The sequence below is a fragment of the Sabethes cyaneus genome, chromosome 2, assembly GCF_943734655.1.
Source record: "Sabethes cyaneus chromosome 2, idSabCyanKW18_F2, whole genome shotgun sequence".
Lineage (NCBI taxonomy): Eukaryota > Metazoa > Arthropoda > Insecta > Diptera > Culicidae > Sabethes > Sabethes cyaneus.
The window spans coordinates 200968444-200989463 of NC_071354.1; the positions used below are offsets into that span (position 1 = coordinate 200968444).

At 43.5% G+C, this 21020-nt stretch overlaps 2 protein-coding genes across 2 annotated transcripts; one reads left to right on the plus strand and one right to left on the minus strand.

Annotated features, from left to right (window-relative positions):
* Window positions 1-3299: 3299 nt before the first annotated feature.
* Window positions 3300-14101, minus strand: LOC128738005 (D-glucuronyl C5-epimerase B). The gene is made up of 4 exons (XM_053832804.1): window positions 13415-14101; window positions 7918-8080; window positions 6444-7859; window positions 3300-6382 (listed from the first exon to the last, which is right to left on the minus strand). The coding sequence occupies exons 1-4, from the start codon at window positions 13466-13468 to the stop codon at window positions 6231-6233; spliced, it is 1785 nt and encodes a 594-aa protein (XP_053688779.1). The 5' UTR covers window positions 13469-14101; the 3' UTR covers window positions 3300-6230.
* A 975-nt stretch (window positions 14102-15076) lies between these two features.
* Window positions 15077-16913, plus strand: LOC128736545 (zinc finger protein 184-like). The gene is made up of 5 exons (XM_053831029.1): window positions 15077-15391; window positions 15453-15606; window positions 15663-15782; window positions 15844-16138; window positions 16202-16913. The coding sequence occupies exons 1-5, from the start codon at window positions 15077-15079 to the stop codon at window positions 16881-16883; spliced, it is 1566 nt and encodes a 521-aa protein (XP_053687004.1). The 3' UTR covers window positions 16884-16913.
* Window positions 16914-21020: the final 4107 nt, after the last annotated feature.

The window sequence follows — 21020 nt, forward strand, 5'->3', positions numbered from 1 at the left end:
ACTTTCTGCTGGTTTTTGTTCAGCGGTCGGTTAGTTATTAGGAAGCAATTTCAAAAAAGAATTCATAGCTTCACGGCCTACCGACCATAGTTTTACCAAGTGCCTACCTATAATCAGTGTCTGGGAGAGGCACCGCTTAGGTAGCTATGTAATCGGTTTCATTGGTATGTTCGGGCTGGCATATTCTATGCAGAATTTAGGTAAACGTTGAAAACCGGAGACAATCGCTTTTCAAAATCTGAAATGTAGTACCAATCTTAAGAAACACATTTTATTTTATCCTTAGAAGTACACTCAACCCTCGCTAATATGAAAAACCGCTCGTTCAGATTGGGCGAGTTCATTTTTAATCTGAATATTTGGTAACTCTATTCATTTTCACACACGCACAAGACGCGCACCCTATGAACTTGTTGTTTTGATTTGACGAAAACAAACGTTTTGAAAACATCTCAAACATATGCTAAAGGTTCGGTTTGTATAATACGAAATTGGCTCGGCAGCTTCGACTAAAATGGTCTGGAGAGAGATAAGTTGCATATGAGCTATATAGCCAAAGCTACTGAGTAAGAGGAAACGCATTAAGATTTTTTGCTTTTTTTAAATTTACCGGTCCACTTTACCGTCAATTGTGTGTGACGCTTGATCGGTTTTTAATGTGAACGCATTCATACCATCGGGGTACAGATTAAAAATGTTCAGATTAAAGAAGGTCATACCGACGGGGGTACATGGTATTCAGTTACAACACCCGATAGCGATTATTTTTGTAAAAATCTGCACATTTCTCCATTTAATGTATCCTAAGGGTACCGCCAGAGTGCAAGCGACATGCGACGCGACGCGACATTTCTTGCTGTAGTTATACGCGCAGCCCTTTTTCGCCCGAAGCAGGACTGTTCATTTAGCAACATGAGAGCGAAGTCGTGTCGCGTTTACTCTGTACGGGGCCTAAGGGTGCCAACAGAGTACACGCGACAGCGACGCGACGCGACTTCGCTCACATTCATGTAAATACACAGCTCTTTTTCGCCGGAAGCGGGGCTACGCATTAAAAACACTGTGAACGAAGTGGCGTCGCGTCGCTGTCGCGTGCACTCTGTAGGCACCCTAAGGCCACAGAGAAACAGACATAACACTCGTTTTCCATTCTTCGTACCGATTAAACCGTCATTTCAAATTTGGGCTTAGTTGGGAATGTCTCCGTTTTGTCAAAGTGGCGCTTTTTGACGAAAGAAGGGGAATTCCCCATAAAAATACTTGTTACTTCGAGGGATACCCATGTTGCTATTTGATATTTGGGAGTGTCGATCATAGACGGTGCTAGTGTTCAAGCTAAATGTGAGGTACGATAATGTTTGTTGATTTTTCTTCCAAGAGTTATGTCTGTTTGTCTGTGCTAAGGCTCTCTAGGCACCGCCAGAGTAAACGCGACAGCGACGCGTCGCGACTTCGCTCACATTCGTTTAAAAACTCAGTACTTTTTCGCCGGAAGCAGGGCTGCGTATTTAAACGAATGTGAGCGAAGTCGCGTCGCGTCGCAGTCGCGTTTACTCTGTACGGGTCGCGTAGCAGGTCGCTTGCACTCTGGCTGTCCCATATATGTGCATTTGCCGTATTTGAACGAAAGCACCTCATGCACCTATCCATCATGCACCTGGCGAAAGTTGGCAGACTACTTTGGACCAGCCACGTCGCAAGGATGCCGGACGACCGTGCAGTGAAACTCGTTCTGTTTAACAACCCCACCGGAACCAGGAATAGAGGGGCCCAAAACGTGTCAGATCGCTCGATCAGGTTGAAGCCGACTTGCGTATGTCGAGACGCGCAACGAATTGGCGACGAGTAGCCCAGGAGCAACTACAATGGAGAGGAGTTCTTGATACGACAAGAGCCACCCCGGCTCTCGGCTGGTAAAGTAGCAGTAGTAGTATCACCTAGTAGCTGAGCATTGGGCAGTTGGATAACCCGCAAGGCACAAATCTTCCACATGATTGTGAGGAACGTGCTGCTCGAGCCAAAAATGCTGATAGATAACCCGCAACCTGCCGAAAACTAAGCGCGTATACTGTTTGAGGCACCGCCTTCTTCCGAATAATTGGGTGCTTCGAATGTCGAAGACGGTCGCTGCAGAATACGTTCGGCCATCAGAGTAGGCGAGAAGCTCCGGAGAATACGAAATGATTGATTTGGTGGGACATGCCAACTAGCAATGGAGCAGAAAAAAATCGCTTGGTAAAATTATCTGAGCATTTCGATGAGCGAGGATCAGTAGACCATGATTCAAAAAGGGAAAAGCGCTAGAAGAAGGACAGAACACAGAGTTCGAGAAGAATTAGACCAAATATATATTCCCAGCTAATATCACGCTTCACGCGCAAGTTTTACGAGAAGGTTAAGCACACCAAAATCTGGCATGTGTAATGAGAGAAGGAGTTCGATCACAAACAAGCACGACCTGGTCGACAGGTGAATCGGAAGTTAACCTAGGAATGCCCATGGAAGATGTCCCAGGACCAAGAAATCGACCCAATCGCCCTTTTCGTAGATCGGGTTGCTGAAGACCACCAAAGCCACTGGTAAGGACCGCCTACCAGTAGAATTTTTTAAGCATGGACTAAATGTTGAGCAAGGCCAAACGTTGGCAACGGCTCTACACTAGGTTATTTACCAGATTTGGGAGGAGAAGAAGCTACCGGAGGAATAGATGGGCAGAGTTTACAAAAAGTTTACTGTCGCGGTATAACGTTGGCAAACGCCGTTTACGAGATAGTCTTCCAGATCCTGTTACGTTGACTGTCACCGATAGCATTGGAGATCGCACCACTGCAGACCAAATTTTCACCATCCGATAGATCTTGCAGAAATCTCTGGATACCAACGTGCACACGCACCACACATTTATTGACTTCAAAGCAGCATACGATACAGTCCATCGAGACCAACTGTGGCAAATAATGTACGCACACGGTTTTCCGGACAAACTGACGCGACTCATCAGAGCTACATTGGATCGAGTGATGCATTTGTTGCGTGTTTCGGAAAAACTATAGCTTTTCAACGAAACCGATTAGGCTGATACGTGCCATACTTGATGATTGAATGTCAACATAAACTGGACGACGGACCTCGAAGCAAAGTGTCTTTGTACAATCTTGGGATTAATTAGACCGCCCCAATATCGAGTACTGCCTCGCAATGCCTCGCCTTAAACACTTAAGAGTTAAAACTGAGTAAGAATTGATAGATGTCGTATTTCGGCATATTTGGGACAACCCAAAAAATGTATTTGTGTTATTACATTTTTTTTATTATTTCATCTTTGTATGGGTATTGACATGTGTTCATGAATTTGGTAGTGATTTGAACATTTTGGGTTCACTGCTCATTGGTTGTTTCGTTCCAGCTTTTGTAAGTGTCTATTTGACCGCTTTTTTCCCCTCCTAATATTCAATCATACATTTCAATACAAATTAGTCTAAGTATAGATATTACTGTCTGTTGTAGTAGTGGTCATATGTTATATAGTTACAAACTTTGCTTTGATTGTTTAGAAATCGTGGTTTTATTTTTTTTCTTAATTTTTTTTCTTGCTTTCAAAAAAGTGTCCGTTCCTACTAATACTAGCCTAGTTTACAATTGACTATGTTCGGTTGATCTGGAAATCGGTTTCGGCATTTCTTCGAGTGTTCGTTCAGCATCCTCTAGGAACCCAGACAGACAGCCGCAATGTTGTGTAGTTGTTTTTTCAGATAAACATCACAAAACCGCATTTGGTTTTGATGTTCCGCAAGGTGAGGTGGATCGAGATGTTCTCACAGGATGATGCTCAACTTAGGTTTACAGATTTACGGATTTACTAGCAGTATGGTTTGGGGTGGTGTGAAAAAGCTTTCCTAGGAAGAACTGATTCGATTTACTGATTCGATTTGATGGCGCGAAATTGCTGTTTGAAACCGCGAAATAATCAATAACTGTATGGTTTTCTATGACTAATTTGTATGTTTTTGAAGAGCATTGGCTATCTTTAAGTACCTATTTTTTATGTTTTTTTTTCAGAGGAGTGGGCGTAATTTGTGAAATGTGCACGTTGTTATATTATTGCATATTTTAAGTTTAATGATTCTGTGCTGCCATTCTTCTTATTTTTCCATTTGTCTTGCTGTATTGGTAATAAGCAATGAGCTACTGTGCAATTTCCGTTCACTATAATATAGGCGTTCTTCACGAAATCTACTGAACGTAAGAAATCTCGAAAAGTGCCGTTTTAGTCAGCTTATTTTCGGGTTCTTTTTATTTAGAAAAGGATATTTTCGACACATTCTTACTAAGTTCTACAATCAGTATTGTTTAAGAGAGTTTTATTGTCCTCCGATATAACACGCTACAACAGATTTGTTACAGTTCCAACATAGCGAAAGAAAAAAACAAACTTCCTACGTTCTCTACTCAGACTACAGAATCAGTTTAACTGAAAGAAAATTCAAATTTAGATAATTGTTATTTTTTTAACCGTAGTTTTATGGGTAGAACGTAGTTCGTAGTTTTCGACAGTCTTTTAGATTTTGTGGGTTGGTCCCTAATTCGAGTGTCACTCTCTACGTTTTGTTGAGTACAATTCAATTACAACGTGTAGTGAAACTTGCAATTAGGACCGCTTGTTCGAGTGAGAAAGCTTGCCTTGTTTTCTATAAATACAGTATAATAGTAGCAATAGACATTTCCTTCATTAGTCCTTTACTGTACTTTCTAAGGAATGGTTGGATACAATTGGACTTTTTTGAAGGAACTTTTTTTACTGTGAATATTCCGTATAGCTAGTGTAGTGAAAATCAACGAACAAATCAGATGGTAAACATAGTTTAAAATTTATGTTTCCTATTTCCTGCAACCTTACGGTATAACCTAATTTAATTATAGAAAATTCGCTACACTTTCCTACTACATACACCAATTCACTCGAGCCCTAACGGTTAGCGTACTTCTTCTCACAACTGTTTCGTTCCATCAGTGCCTTGACGAACAATTCTTACTTTTTGTGCCATATTTTATAAATATATGTGTGATTTTTTTATAACTCAGAATTATTATTCTGCATTTATTTTATTACAAGCTCTCTAAAGTGGTGTGGTTCGCATCATAAACGGGTTATAAACAATTTTATTTCGCAGCAAGGTCTTTTCTTTAGGCTTAATAGTTACAGATTTAAATTAGACTGCTTAAGCTCAAAACAAACTTATATCTAGAAAAGTTGCACTTTATCAAAAAACAGACTGGTTAATAAATTATGATATGCTTAACAGGAGACGGTTTCCGGAGACGGCCAATAACTGATAACGTAGGCGTCAGATGTGTTGGTTGACTACCGTTCGTAGCCTTGCATTGGTTTAGCATTACGTTTAGCAAAAATAAATTAACGAATTAGCTCCTTCAACCGACGGCAAGAAAGTAAGTCTCTTAGTGGTCTTTTGTTATAAAACAGCTACCTAGCAGGGGTTCGCCGTATTAGTTAGCCTAGATTCAGGATGTTCGACCTCAAACCTATTCCATAGTAGTTACCAAAACTGATCGAAGTCTACTACAGAAGATGCCTTTTAAGAATATCGGCAACAGTAACAATCACAATCACTATCATTTCCAGTTTTTTTTTATTTTCTAGTCTAATACTCTATAAAACCACGACCGTGTATAGGCTAACTACTATCATGCTACTATCTGTGAATCTACTACATTACGACGGTGTATTGTGTATTCGTTTGAAAATGTAGTTATTCCAGTTTGTACACAATTAGACAGTGTTTACTTCGGATAACATCTATCGATTTTTCCAATGGTTCTTTTGTTTTGTAATGGTTCAGAACGCTGGAGGTTCTCCTACTGATTACTATCGGGTAAAACACAAGAAGAAAAAGGCGTTCGTCTTCGTCTTACATTTGTCTTTAAAGTTGATCGTTTGTTAAAACTTCACTTGATTATTATTATTCACAATGTGTTTATGTGGCTGAGAACACTCGGTAGAGAGTTTAAAATCCTGCAACTTATCAAATGTTGTTATTCCTAAGTCGACATTTTATACCCCGCGCACGCCGGCGCGTAGTGTATGTTTGTGTGTATGTGTCTGTGTGTGGTTGTGTAAGGCATTAGAAGGAAGAGGAAGAGCCATTTGTTTGCTTACGATTTTTTGTTTGACCGACACATTGACTCGGTGTTAAGTACTTACTTGGGCTGAGCTAATTATGTTGAGCTCGCTTTCCGAGCATGTAGTTTTTCCACCGTTCAGCCGTCTGCGAAATCAGCGGATCCGAATCGATGGTGGCCAACAGCAGAAGCTGATTGACGTGTGTCGCGTGATAGTCCCATCGGGCCAGGTTTGGTGCAATGCCTGCGACAATGTAATTTGAGTTATAAAATTGTGATATCTAGTCAAAGCTAAATCAACTCACCCAAAGTGAAGTGCCTCAAATCGTAACTGGTACCGGATCCGGTATCGAACAGCAGCAGCATCTTTTTCAGCGAAATCATGCCCTGGCCCAGCAGGGCGGCTGCTTCGTGCGAAAGGTTAGCCGGCGCTGTCGAATTCAGATCGTACAACCCCAGCAGCGAGTAGATGAATCCGTTGAGCACAAACGACGGCGGAGTGGTCGGATACTCCTCATACCAGGCATATTTCCCGAGGAAAGTCGCCAGTACTCCACCCTGGTAGGAAGGTATCCGAAATAGTTTCAGCCCATCCAGTGCTGCCTTCAGATACCGTCCATCACCCTGCGAATGATAGTATGCTCTGGCTAGCAGTGAAATAGCATGACCTTGCGACATCGCTGAGTACCATCCGCGTGACAGCTCGCCAAAACCAACGCCTAGCTTTCGCCGCACAGGAATAGGCCACCCGCCGGTAGTCGGATCTTGATGACGTATAAACCACTCAGCGGCATCGTAAAAATGACTAATATGTTCGCTGGTCGACAGCGTCAAATTATCAAAGCTACCATTTCCAAGAAATGAAATCTCCACTACCTTCAGTTCCGTTCGGCGCATTTTGCGCCGTTTCTCCGTATTAATATACTGCGGAAGACCCTTCTGTAAATCCACAAACAGATCCCGGGTCAGCCTCCGCCAGCTTGACGTATTGTTTTGCCCAATACCGTAGTAGATATTGTCATCCTGCACGCTGATCATCAGATCGGCCAAAATATATATAACATTGTACAACTTTTGCGTTTCCCGATTTTGCAACGTAACCGTAAAACTGGAATTCGGTCGCAACAGCAGGTTCACGCTTAGCACCAAATCCAACACGTGGTCCATCGGGAGCGTAACTGCACTATCAAAGTGTTTACCGGTCGAAAAATGCACCACCGTCGTATCCTTATCCTTCACGTACGACCTGCTCAGCGAGCTATTCCTCGGAACTCTCCACTCGGCCAACTCTTTGTCACCATCCTCCAGTATCTTTCGTCTCGGTTCCGGTTCCGTCAAATTCTTACTATAATGTGACAGTCCGAACTGTGCAATCTGCGTTGCATAGTAGTAACCTTGGCTCTCCCACTGGGTCGAAATGGGAACACCTTCCACGGCACTGATACACTTCACCCGGTCCCTCATTTCAACGTTGTAATTTTCGAAGTACATAAAAATACCCTTCGGGTCGTATCGGCCCTTGGGCTGATTGACCTTCCCATAGCTGTGCGACCAATCGAATCGTTTCACTCCATCCACCGAGTTAAGCGAACCGTACACCTCGAAGTACTTGCTTAGAAACGAGAATGGCAGGTACACTTCATCACCTTCGCGCCGGCAGCCGATCGTATACTCCTGATTGATGACACAATCGATTTCCTCCGTGAGCTCTAGCTGGTTATCTGTAATCAAAAACGACGGTTATTTCCGATATTTTTTTGGCCATGGCACGGTACCAACCATTCTCGTATCGATGGCTCCACTTGGGAACGAGACCACGGGCGAACGGCAGATCCCCGCCGCAGTTCGTCCACAGTGTGAACGTGATCAGAAACACGGCGAAGCACAGACATATCAGCAGAAACTTCAGGTTTAGACGCATCATTACAAGAAAGAATCTTGTCTGCAATTGGAGAATGATAAATTTTAGGATGATTAAAAACTAAATCTTAGTTTAATTTAAGCAAAGTAGAACATGATTATCAGTACAAGTCGCCTGACGAAGGTAAACTGTAAGGGCTGTCACCAACCTGACTTTCAGTCTCGGTTTACGCCAGGTAAGTCATGTCGTCTAGTTGATGTTTCTATAGTTTGCTGTATTTGTTCGACTACCTCATACTGTTTTCTGTATTGAGGACGGGTATGGGGGCGGGTAGCTTCTTTTGCACTGCTCCGAATGCAGAGCAAACTAGGCACAGGTGTTTCGACGTTTCTTCAGTTTTAACAACTGCTGCACTCTATCGTGGTGAAATGTATCAAAACCAGTTCGAATATTACTGGAGCAACCACGCCCAGGCAGAAATTGCAGAAGGCAGGCAGAAGTTTTCCCCTTGTACCTACATTGAGCTTTTGTGAAAAATTCCAAGAAAACAAAAACATAACATCGAAGATTTTTAAAATTTTATTCCTACAATCTTCTGAACAGATCAGAATGGCCTAAAGCATGGTTATCGAATATAAACGCGGTATATTTCACTTCAAACTTAAACTCTAACGTACAAGGAGGGCTGTCTTAACCTAAAGTGCACAAGTCGCACAAGCGAATTCTGGAAATACATTATGATGTACATAATTAAATTCCATTAAATGGGGCAAATTCACATTGGAACAAAAACGGCTGCGCAGATAAAGTTCCAGCTGGATCGTTGTCGACTAAGCGGGTGCAGTAAAAATGTCGCATCGGTAAAGCAGAAGAAAGGCACGTTGATTAAACAGGACAAATGTCGCTCTGGTGGATGTAAACAAATGTCGATAATGCAGAAGTATGATTATCGATGTTGCACAAGCAAGATGAATGTCGATAATATTGCGATGATAAAACAGTTCAACTTCCAGCTGAAACAGTACTGATGTAGTCATTCTCCCTGGTGTCTTGATATTCCGTCTCCGAGCCATTCAGGTGCTCATTGTACTGCTACTTCCACCTTTTGATCACCTCCGATTCATCCCGGTTCATCCGATAAGATCCCTCCATTTTTATTTCGACATGTTTCGGCTCGCGGCACAAAACCTTTGCGGGATACGTTCAGTTTTTTGTAGAATTTATGCGTTTCCTGAAAACGATACAGCTGTTCCACCGATCCTTTCTACCGCAGTCATACCAACGCGCATTCAAGTTCACACCGTCCGTTTAGTGGTGGAATACGAACGCTATGCATAACACAACTGGCAGTTTGCTCAGTCAAACGCCGATTGCACGCAGTAGAACGAACCGGTTCTAAAGCTTTTTAACATTTTCGTTTCGATCAAGTTGCCTTTACCGTTTGGAGCAGCGAATGACTGCAAAACAGTCAAATGACTGGCAATCACCACGCTAACGAAAAGCAACCGCACAATCGTATGATTCAATACTACAAAAAAACAACCACTACATGTGCATGGAAGAAGTCGGTCGGGCTCCGTCCAACACAAACGAATATTTTGCTTGCGTCGGACCGACGTCCGGGTGACAAACTATTACTATGAGTAGCCGATTCGGAGACAAAAAGAGAAACGAAAAAATACGTCACCGTATGCTTCCAGTCAGTTTGCAGTTTATATTCTCAAAGCGCAAAGCAAAACGGGAGATTGACTGTTTGCTTTTGCTGAGATGCCGCATAAATTGTAAGACGGCAGCAGCGCAAGCGGCAGATTGACTAGATTCAAAAAACAGTCAAACGATCGTTTACAAAGCGGAGTTTGAATGTGGAAAGTTCGCATTCACGGCAGTCACATTCAATTTGCTATCCCTTTTCAAGCACTGCTCTTATGTCATGAAATTTTTTTTTTCATAAGTCCGCCATCTTTCGGATCAGTCCGCGGGCCGCATGGATTATCTCGAAGGGCCACATGCGACCCGTGGGCCGCAGTTTGGCCATCACTGGTCTATATCGTTCCACGTTTTGACGCATCGCATGCTGCAACATCGACACCCGCGCTGCATTCTCATCTAACATCCTCTGGCATTCCTCGTCGAACCAGCCGTTACGTCGACTCCTCTCAGCAAACCCAATGGAACCTTCCGCTGTGCCGTTGATGGCTGCTTTAACGCTATGCCAGTAGTCCTCGAGAGGGGCTTCGTTTAGTTCTCCCTCACTCGGCAGCGCAACCTCAAGGCATTGCGCGTACTTAGTAGTTACCTTAGGTAACTTGAGTCGTTCCAGATTGTACCGTGCCGGGCGATGGTATCGATGGTATTAAATGCAAAGGCGGGGTCGGTTCCCACCGCTGTCACCACACGATGAAGTACCCCGTAGTGGGCTTCTTCATCCAAATCTAAGGAATAAAACAATATTACGTAGGACAGACAATCGACCATATGGACCGTCTGCCAAAAACATAAGATCCCGTATATTATCAATTGTTGTTACAGGTTAATTCTTTTTCTTAATTCTACCGTACTCTAAGTTCCAACACGACTTCTCCTAGCCATTTATGTCATTCTGCCCCGCGGCGGTCGATCTTCCCTTTCGCGTATTCATAATATTTGTAAACATTTAGTGAGTGCGATTGACTTCACGATCACGTTTTACGAACGCGAACAAAACCGTGTACTGGATGGCATGCAAAAGTACGTCAATATTGCCAGCGGGCGTTAACCGCGCCATATAATGAAAAAGTTTCATCATTTTTATTATTTAATTCGAATCGGCGAAATACACGTCGGGCGTACACCTCGCCATATAACAAAAAGTTTCATCATTCAATTTACTTCATGCTATTCGGTGGAAATACACCTAAATAGGTCAATTGCATTCCAATCGGACAGCATGTTAAAGAACCCCGTTGCCAGACTTTTTAGTCGTTAGTCAACGGGAAGGCCGCTACACACGGAGACGAATCGGAACATGAAATGGCTCAACTTGTAAGTGAAGCAAGCCGCCTGAAGCTTGAAATTCCTGCTCTGAGCGAGGCCCGCTGACCGCGTGCTGGTGAACACAAGATATCTACCGTGCAAGTCTTGTTTTACTCTGGCATACAAAGAGTTGGATTTCCACTAAGCCCAGCAACACATGCCCCGATGAAGTATGGGAACCAATAAAAGAAAGAATAATCGTGACCAAATCTAGAACACGGGTTAAAAACCTTTCTGCAGTCCAATGACACACGCTAACAGATGCTGTAAACCTGCTGGAGAAAGAGAGTTTCTACAGCGCTCAACCCTCCTCAACAACACTTGAGAAAAGCCTAAACTCGATGATTGGCTCAAACAAAGCGGACCTTGAACGTGTCATGGATCGCCATGGCGTAGATGAGCGTTGAGCGAAAACGGGGAGCTGCGGGTCCCTCTCTGGAAACGGGGGTCTATCGCGCTGATAGCCGCTACCATCTTCTAGAAGATAGCTTCAACCTCGACAGCGACTCATTGATGGAGGACCTTCAGTCTCGTCACTGATCCTGATTTCACTAAATGGGAAAGTAGAGAGTCATACGTACAATCTTTCCGAACAGACAACGCGATCAGACGACAATGGGCCAATAATGCCGTCTCATGTTGGCTCTCCAATGCACAAAAATGGTAGCATAAGTGTACCGCAGTGAGGGAATCACACCAGAAAGATGCCAGGAAACTGACCCTTCGTTCTGTCGACCGCAACTTCTCGAGCAGAGCAAGCAGCAACAATCGACGGAAACTGTGCCGCCAAATACGAGCGCAAAAGGTCTAACACCAAACGTCCTAGGATGCGCAAAAACGAAGTGGCACTTGTGCTCAAACTTCATAAAGGGGTTTCGTTTAACGAGATGGTGGATGCTTTCTGATCAAGTGATGATGGCTGCTAACTGAACAGGTTGAAAGTAGTCATATTCACTCCGATTCTAGATGAAATCTCGCCGGTTCACCGAAATCTAAACTACATCTTATAGCCACATGGCGTGCAAGGGATTGGAGACTAAACTATCCAGTTGTCGAGTTTTAAAGCACTTCTTATATAAGACACTTGGTCATCCGGTCACAATCTAACCATCATTATTTCAAGCAACTCGGTATGACTTAACGATGATTGTTTTCGATCTCGATTTCAACAATATTTACTGTGCAGTATCACAATGGTTAAGGTTTATTTGTCTGGGGTATATTATCTTTACCCCATATTTTGATTACCATCTCTTCTCAAAAACGACAGAATCAGATTCTAGTTTTAAATAGAATATTTAACGAGAATAACATTTCTAATGTAAAAATCATGAAGAAAAATGTCAAAATAATAAAAATAATCAATTTTTGCAAAGGTCCGTCAGTATTAGCACTAGACGCGTAATTAATTTTTCAAACAATTCGAAAGTGCACTCGAATAAAACTGATTCTTGCGATAAAATTGCATTGTAGGTATAAAGATAAAATAGTAATCGGTGATTTACAAGTACGAGCAAAATATATTTTGCTGCCAACTTCAATAAAGCGTACGGAGTGAGTAATGATGTCACACAAGCCGAAGCAAGCAAACGATGATTAATAGCTTCAAATTATTTTACCGGCACTCTATTTCCCGAGTAAAGGAATGTCATGATAAGAATTGCTTTTCGATTTGTATGCAGCTAGATTAAGTGTCTTGATGGAAACGTCGTTTGTTCGTGGTAACATCACATTTTCGTATATTCCATCGTAATTACTGCCGTCTGCTGTCCCAACGGCCTCATCAGCCTACGTATATTCCTTACTCGATGGTCTTTTTTCTCTGCTACATACAATACTGTGCGTGTTGGATTACAGCAGCATGAATAAATCAATGATGCACGAGCGAACGAACAGAGCCGTCCCTTGCCAAAATGGGGACTGAAACCGAAACCGTGAATAATGTATGAAACTTATCAAATCGGATTTGCACAACAATACCGACTGCCATTTATGCCAACTGTACCCGTAAAACCCAACGTCCGGCGTTGCACTTGTGTTTTACCTGTTCCAGTTAGATACCTGGCAGCAGACCGCCCGTCCACCCGTCAGGGGCGTTTTCTGTGTCAATCACAGCCGACGACAGCCAGCTACAAATCTGGCTTGCCACGGTCTGAAGCAAGCGGAAAATCTCCTACATGGCCGTTTTCAGGAAAACGGATACATACTTGAACTGGCTGTTTCCTTCGTGCAATCGCTATTATTAGAACAACTTGAGGGAGTTTGCTGCCGTATGCCGCATATATAAAAAAACACCCTCTCTCTTCTATGATTGATCGGTACGAAATATGCAAAATATAAATAAAAATATTTTCACTGCTGTTTTGCAGCGAGCGCAGGAAGCTAAAAGAAATTTACACTCACTTTATGATGATGTGCTGGAGCGCTGAAGCCGTTTCGTAACGTAATCGTGGTCATCGGATAGCAGCTGTTTACCTAGTTCCAGTCGATCTGGCTTCAGGGAGAACAGTTGCCACCCCGTTCGCAGTAACAATATTCATTTTCTACCGCAATCAACATCCGTACACAGCAGGGCAGGCACTCACTAGGTAATCGATTGCTGTTTCGCCCAACCGCTTTGTCAATCCTTTATAACTATATTTAATAGCAGTGAATTTCCTCTAGCAGATACTTAACACGGTCATAACTTTTCCTACAACTTTGTCCATTGGACAATCGCAATTGAAAACAGAAGAAAAATCCTGCTTCCTGTTTCCTGCTACCAGCAGCTTTTCTTCCTGGATCGAATTTTGCACTCCCTATTATATCGCTCTCACATATCCTGGCCTGCCGTCTCTGTGGGTGACGTTTTCACACTAACCGACCGACCGATCGATTTTTCCGACTTTTCCCTGGTATGTACACAAGAAGAGCAGACGAGCGAATGTTTGCAATTTTCATGCGTGAAAAAAAGCTTGAGAACTGAACTGAACTGCTGCTTTGCTGCCTCTGTAAACGAAACGAGAAGGCCGAAGCAAACCAAAACAAACATCAGCCGCAGTCGCAGACGTCGCCGAGCAGCAGGAAGAGGAAGCAGAGAAGTCGATGTAGTGGTTCTCCAATGGTAAGGCTAAACTGTTCGCTCCTATGGCGTTTTTACGTTCTTTATGTCCAGTTTTAAATGAGGGTCGGTGGCAGTAGTTTGCTATTTCGCTTGTCCTGCTGTAAAACTGCCTATAGATCCGTGCGATGATTTTCTTCGTAATGCGATGAGAGTTTTGAAATCAAACCGGCGAAGATATCGACGATATATTTTCTAGCTGTCAAAGTGGTTTAGTTGACGTTTCGTAAATTATACAGATTGTTTTCTTCAGGATTTGTAATTTTGCCTATTGTGTGGTAAGTTATTTTTAACTTTTATTATAGAATTACGCATTTGTTAATCATACTGTGGTAAACATTTCAAGTATGAAATTAAATACGTGATGAATGTTGATCAGATTCAGCCAAACTCTTTTTTAATTGATCGCAATGATATCTGCAAAAGAAGATTTTAAGACGGATTATACACATCAATTTATTGATAATTAAGACTCTTAACTAATCAAAACAAGTATTATATATAAAATCTACACAGCAAGAACTTGCACCTATGCTTTCTGATTTTACGACTTTTAGATATAAGTTAAAGATAAAAGTTTTTATTAATCGAATAAAGTAAGTAATAAAGTACTTATAACTAGGTACATTTTGCGGTTTTGATTCAAGGAAACTTGAAATTAAATTATTTTTTCGAATTTCTTGGCTGTAATCTTTTGTCCTATTTTGCGACAAATAAGTAATGGAATAACGAATTATCACATTTATAAAAAATCAATATTCTATTAAAACTCATAAAATTAGGAGAGATATTCAATGAAAAGATTGCTGTATTATTTTAAGTTAATTTTTTTTGCCAGTTGAATTTTCATTTTGTTCAGTCTTTTAAAATAAAAATATGAAGAGTTGCATAAGACTAGAAACAATCTGAATTAGACTGAAGCCATCGGATAGCCTGAACAATTGTTTCCTCTCCTTCCAGCGAGCATGGAATGCACCGTCTCCGGTAATTCAATAGACACTGCCTCGCCTGGGATCGTCAAGCAGGAGCCAATCGGCGAGGCTGACGAGCTAAGTGCCGCTCTATTGGACACGCTGCGTAATGTCCCGAACCCGATGCCCATCAGAGAACCCAGGGGCGACAAGAACCCTGTGATAACTTTAGAATCGTTCAAAAAAGAGCACCGTCATGTGTGCGACCTGTGCGGTAAACGATTTCGTAAGTCCGGTAATTTACTTCAGCATAAAGTAACACACGGTGAACAGCTAGACTGTGACTCTTGTTCCGAGCGGTTTTTCAAGGTACTGTATTGTTGTTGCGTTCTTCCAAATTTCTAATCTAACATTCAATGTGATATTTCAGCCCTGGGATCTCAACAAACACCGGTTAGAAAAGCATGGCAAATCAAAACTTCCTGAGTGCGAAGAATGTCACAAAACCTTCATAGACCACTGGCGACTGTTACGCCACCTGCGCACGCATGCAAAGGAAAAACAATACAAATGCGACGTTTGTGGTTTGTTTCGCTGAAAACCCCCTATTTTCTAACACTAATTTTATAAATCATTTTAGAAAAAACTTTCAGTGAAAGTGGCAACTTAGCAAAACACATAAAGCAAGTTCACTCCAAAGATCGACCGTACGGATGTGACTTATGCGATAAAACCTATCCTCAGAAAAAGGATTTACTGAGTAAGCAAACTGCAACGAAACTGCCATGGTCCACGTTAATCAAAGCTTATTACTATTGTAGGACACATGCTTGTTCACAAAGAAAAACGGTTCAAGTGTCAGGTGTGCGATATGAGCTTCGCCTATCTTAAGGAAAAGCGAGCTCACTTCCGAGCCGAACACGCGGTTGAGCGCGTGGAAAAGACGTACGTGTGTGCGCTTTGCAATGCCGTTTACCACTCCAAAGGAAAGCTCAGTAATCACTGGCTGACGCATGGCGAAAGAAGGTACGATTGCAATGTTTGTCCGAAAAAATTCCACACTCACGCCCGCTTGCGCAAACACATTCGCGCTCACAAGGTTGAGGAGCATTCTATGTAAGTTAATCACTTACCCAGTTATTTTTTGCATGGACCCAACACATAATATTGTCACTTTAGGTGTGAAATCTGCAGCAAAACTTTCTCGCAAGTTTGCAACCTCAAACGGCACGTCGAGCTAATGCACATGCGCGATGGCATCTACGCGTGCCTGCACTGTCCGCAACGGTTCGCACTGCCCGAAGAGCTGAAAGCTCACCGAGAAGTTCACCGGAATGAAAAGGCGTACAAATGCGCCTTCTGCGACAAAACCTTCTCGCAAACGCAAAGTCTAGCTAACCACACCAAGTGCCACCGCAGAGCGGAGCGTCATTTGAAGGAATTTATTTCGAAGAAGCTTCGGATGCGACGCAAAGTCAAGGTTAAGCAAACCGATAGGGAGAACTCGCCTACCGCCCCACCTGAGAATGAAGAGCAGAGCAAAAAAGATCCGGTAGCTGCTTCGCAGCCCAAGAAACGAGGACGTCCGAGAAAAGTTGTAACTACAACCGAAACCGAAACAACGGATTCCAAGAGTGATGTACTGTTGATTCCGTTGCAACGCAAAAAAAGGGGAAGACCTAAAAAGTCCACTAAGACGACAATGCCACTTGTAATAATTCCTGTTTCGCAGCCGACAGTATCGATTAAGTCGGAACCGATAGAAACCGAGGCGGAACTGCCAAAACCAAAAATTAAGGTAGAAGAAACCGATCTAATAGATATTGGACCTACCCAATTGCAGGAGGTTTGTTACGAATGAATGGCATATGGTTTGTGTCTTGCATTTAAGCTGCCGATTGGGTTATATCAATTATTACATTGACAAAGAATGAAGAAGGCGGTTCAGATAAGTTAGATTATTTACCCCCTTTCTTAGTATTTTTTTCCGAAAATTCCACAGCAATTCATATTTTCAACAGTTTAGGAAACTTCTGTGAAAAGAGAATAGGATTTTTATCCTGTTCTTAGAGGAGTAGTCAAGGCTGGGTTTGAAGGTGTCTTCAAGACACGAACAGAAACGTAGAACACTAGAGTACAGACATTAAACATTTTACACAATTTTCTCTGGAAAGGGTTTCTGATTTAAAGTATGACTACACAGTATGTAAAAAAGCTTTTGAGCAGAGGAAAAAACTGATGATCAAGAGTATGAAGTCTTCCAAATACAAACCGAAACGCGACACATTATTAGATACGTGAGAGAGTGGTTTCATTAGATGATTACGAATTAGAAGTTTCGAAAAGCTCATCAGAAGCGCTGTAAAAACTGCAACTTAGGCTGTTCAACGAAGACTTGGCAGATTAGAGAAAGAATACTCTCTGAAGATATTTTCTATAGTGAACTGATAAAGGGGTCAGCTGGCTGCGATGCAGGATGCTTTCTGGTTCGCTTTAAAGTAATAAAGGAACGAGCTCATAAAACCAAGAATTCGGTTCGTTTCTTATCCCTCGGAACCGCGCTGCCGGAAGAGGGTGAAATGGATGAGTCCCCTCTTCAGAACTATTAGAATACCGTGAATACAGCCATTAACAGCGTAGCGGAGAATGTCCTAGGCCGTGTGGCATCGAATCGACGTGAAGAATGGTTTGACGAGCAATACCAGCATATATTGAAGCCACCCGTCAGAATGTGGAGCGATACAAACAGAAGCGGAGACAGCAAACACGACTGTTCCAGGAGAAGCGCCACCAGGAGGAGAAGGAGTGCTAAGAACTAGACCAGCTGTACGTTTTCACGACACACTGAAGTTCTATCAGAGACTCGACGAATCTCGCAAAGGCTTTGTGCCGCGGACCGAAATGTGCAGAGATAAAGATGAAGGTTTCTTGACTGACGACCGTACGGTGATCGAAAGGTGCAAGTAGCACTACGATGAACACCTGAATGGCGTGCAGGTGGATGGCCATGATAGTGGAGGAAGTGACCTCATTAGTGTAGCAAGCAACGGAGATGTGCCAACCCCATCGATAAGGAAACTTTAAGAAGCCATTCAGCGGCTGAAGAACAACAAAGCAGCTGGAAAGAATGGCATTGGAGCGGAACTCATTAAAATGGGTTCGAATAAGTTGGCCGGTTGTTTTTCGCGTCAACTGACTGTCAAGATTGGGGTACGGAACGACTATCGGAGGAATGGAAGGCGGGGTTATTTGATCTATCTACAAGCAAGGATCGGTCTACATCGGACCAAATCTTCACCCTGCGGCAGATCTTCCAGAAGTACCGCGAATTCCGAGTCCCCACGCATCACCTGTTCATCGATTATAAAGCCACATATGATAGTGTAAACCGACAAGAGCTATGATAAATTTCGGACGAAAACGGCTTTCCGGGTAAGCTTCTAGATTTATCATGGCTACGATGGATGGTAACTGGTGCTGTGCGAGAATCTCGGGTGGACTGTCAAACCCATTCGAATCGTGCAGGGGACTTCGACAAGGAGATAGTCTTTCCTGCCTGCTATTCAACATTGCACTTGAAGGCGTTATAAGACGAGCGGCGAACTTATCGTTGCGGGGCACGATTTTCAATAAATCCAGTCAACTTATCTGCTTTGCTGACGACGTGTTTTCACAAACACTTGAAACGGTGGAACAATCTGAGCCCCCGTACAAGGTGCACACTGTATAAAACGCTAATTAGACTGGTTGTCCTCTACGGACACGAAACGTGGACACTGTTAGAAGAGGACCTACGAGCACTCGGAGTTTTCGAACGGCGGGTGCTAAGAACCATCTTTGATGGCGTGCAAGAGAACGGTGTATGGAGGCGAAGAATGAACCACGAGCTCGCGCGTCTCTGCGGCGAACCCAGTATACAGAAAGTGGTTAAAGTTGCTTAGATACTTTGGGTACGACATGTTGCTAGAATGCCGGACAACTAACCCGCAAAAATGGTTTTCGCATCGAATACGGTAGGAAAAAGACGAAGAGGGGCACAGCGGGCGAGGCGGCAAAACCAGGTGGAACGGCATCTGGCGAGCACTGGGTACCCGCGGAATTGGAGACCAGCTGCCATAGACCGAAATAGATGGAGAAATTATACTACGCAGGCCTTGTCATAAGACGTTAGGCCATTAGGACGCCGCCTCTAGTTCCTTATAATAAATAACAAAAGTTGGCGCAAGTGTTTCACCAAGCGCCATGCGTGAGAGTATGCTTGAAACTACCAATGTTTCCCTGTTGAATACAACAGATGTCGTTACTCCGTAACGCATATTGTTCATTTCGGAAACAGCTGAATTTTGCGCGACAATAAATTTACTCAACACAGCAACCTTACTCTCTCATGCATCTCAGTTTCTTTTGTGTTTATTGCTAATCGCAATATAACGATTGACACCTGAACCAATAAATAGTTGGTAAACATTGTTTTTATTTATTGCGTTCATGTTGCGAAATTTAATTTTTTCGAATTGTCCGACCATTCTACGCTATGGACTGAGATACTGGAACGTCGGCTGTGGGATGACTCAACGGCCTTGGCTCGTAGCTCGGAAAGAGGCCCTCGATGATCCTCTCCAGTATCTCTGGAGAAAGTTCTGCGGGTGCCATCACGCCCTTGGTCTTTGCCATTACGACCCCACAGATTCGCATTGGCACTAGCACATAACCTTTTAAAGCAGGCTCGCTTGCTAGCTTTTGTCCCACCCTTAAGCGCTGCGCGTGCAGCAACTAGTGCTACTCGACATTCTGCCCTCCCCTCTTCCGAACGTGCTCTTTGCATAATTCTCCTTGCACGAAAGCAGGTTCCGCGGAGTTCCGCAATTTCTTCTGTCCACCAGTAAGCCGGTGCCCTACGTCACACGCTCGCGACAGTACCTCAACCAAATCATATCAGGCACTTGGGAGGGGCAGTACAGTCCCGCGCTATATGGCCCGCACCGCCACATCTCCTACACAGGTGGCTTCTGTCAGGCTCCTTACAGCTTCAGGACTTGTGCCCTAACCCAACCCACCGGAAGCAGGCCTCCGGCTGCTGAAACACGCTCAGTGGGTATACGGACCATCCCATCTTCAGCTTAACCTGCATTGGCTGCATTTCCGTCTACCAGTGGAAGTCTTATTGTAGCTACCTGGGTTCCCGCCGGTCCCTTGCGCAGACGAACTGCTTCGGTAGTCACCACCACGTTACATTGCTCCTTGAGAGCTCGTGCCAGTTCGACTGCTTCAGTGATCTCGTCCAGGTTTTTAAGCTGGAGAGTCATCTCAGGCGTTAGTGCGCGGATCTGTACGCTATCACCAAGGACCTTTTCTGCCAGCACTTCGTAGGCAGAACCCTTCTCAGTGGCATCCTTTTTAAGCTCAAGGATCATATTGCCCGTGCGGAAGCGGTGGATACTCCGCATATCCGCGCCAAGACCCTTCAGCTGATCGTCCTCTCTCACAGTTTTGAAGGACAAAAATATCTCAGCCCCTCAGTTTTGAGGATAAGGGCATCGCCTTTGCTCCTCTTTTTTCTGACCACTTTTGGTGGAGTTCGATCCTCATCTTTCTTCCTGGCCTTCTTCTTTTTCACTAATTCCCACTGATTGTCGGACGCTAATTGCGTCTTGTTACCCTCGGTGGGTTCTTCAGTTGGCTTGCGACCCTCAGCGATCAAGCGCTTCTTCGGACCCGTGGGGGTTTCTTCCACTGGGGACTGCCTTGCACGTTTGGTGGATACCTTGTTGTCATTGGACTGCTCCGTAGTCGCAAGGGCCACGGTGTGGTCAGTTGTTGACAGGTAGGCATTCGTTTGTACAGACCTCGATTTAAACGCCTTCTCGGTCTCTTTCTCTGCCATTTTTACTCGCGCTTCGAGTACAAGCCCCCCTCAGACGAAAATTTGTTCTATACTTTTTAGCTTGAAATTTCATAGCCAGCTGTTTAGTGCACAGGAATATTTACGGGCCATGTT

Bases quoted from the DNA above. Each gene is read 5' to 3' on its own strand.
- LOC128738005 (XM_053832804.1), bottom strand. From the start codon at position 13,468: ATGACCACGATTACGTTACGAAACGGCTTCAGCGCTCCAGCACATCAT. The intron at 8,081-13,414 runs GTGAGTGTAAAT...CTCCAATTGCAG, and splicing joins CTCCAGCACATCATCATAAA to ACAAGATTCTTTCTTGTAAT. The intron at 7,860-7,917 runs GTTGGTACCGTG...TTTTGATTACAG, and splicing joins GAGCCATCGATACGAGAATG to ATAACCAGCTAGAGCTCACG.
- LOC128736545 (XM_053831029.1), top strand. From the start codon at position 15,077: ATGGAATGCACCGTCTCCGGTAATTCAATAGACACTGCCTCGCCTGGG. The intron at 15,392-15,452 runs GTACTGTATTGT...GTGATATTTCAG, and splicing joins GTTCCGAGCGGTTTTTCAAG to CCCTGGGATCTCAACAAACA. The intron at 16,139-16,201 runs GTAAGTTAATCA...TTGTCACTTTAG, and splicing joins AAGGTTGAGGAGCATTCTAT to GTGTGAAATCTGCAGCAAAA.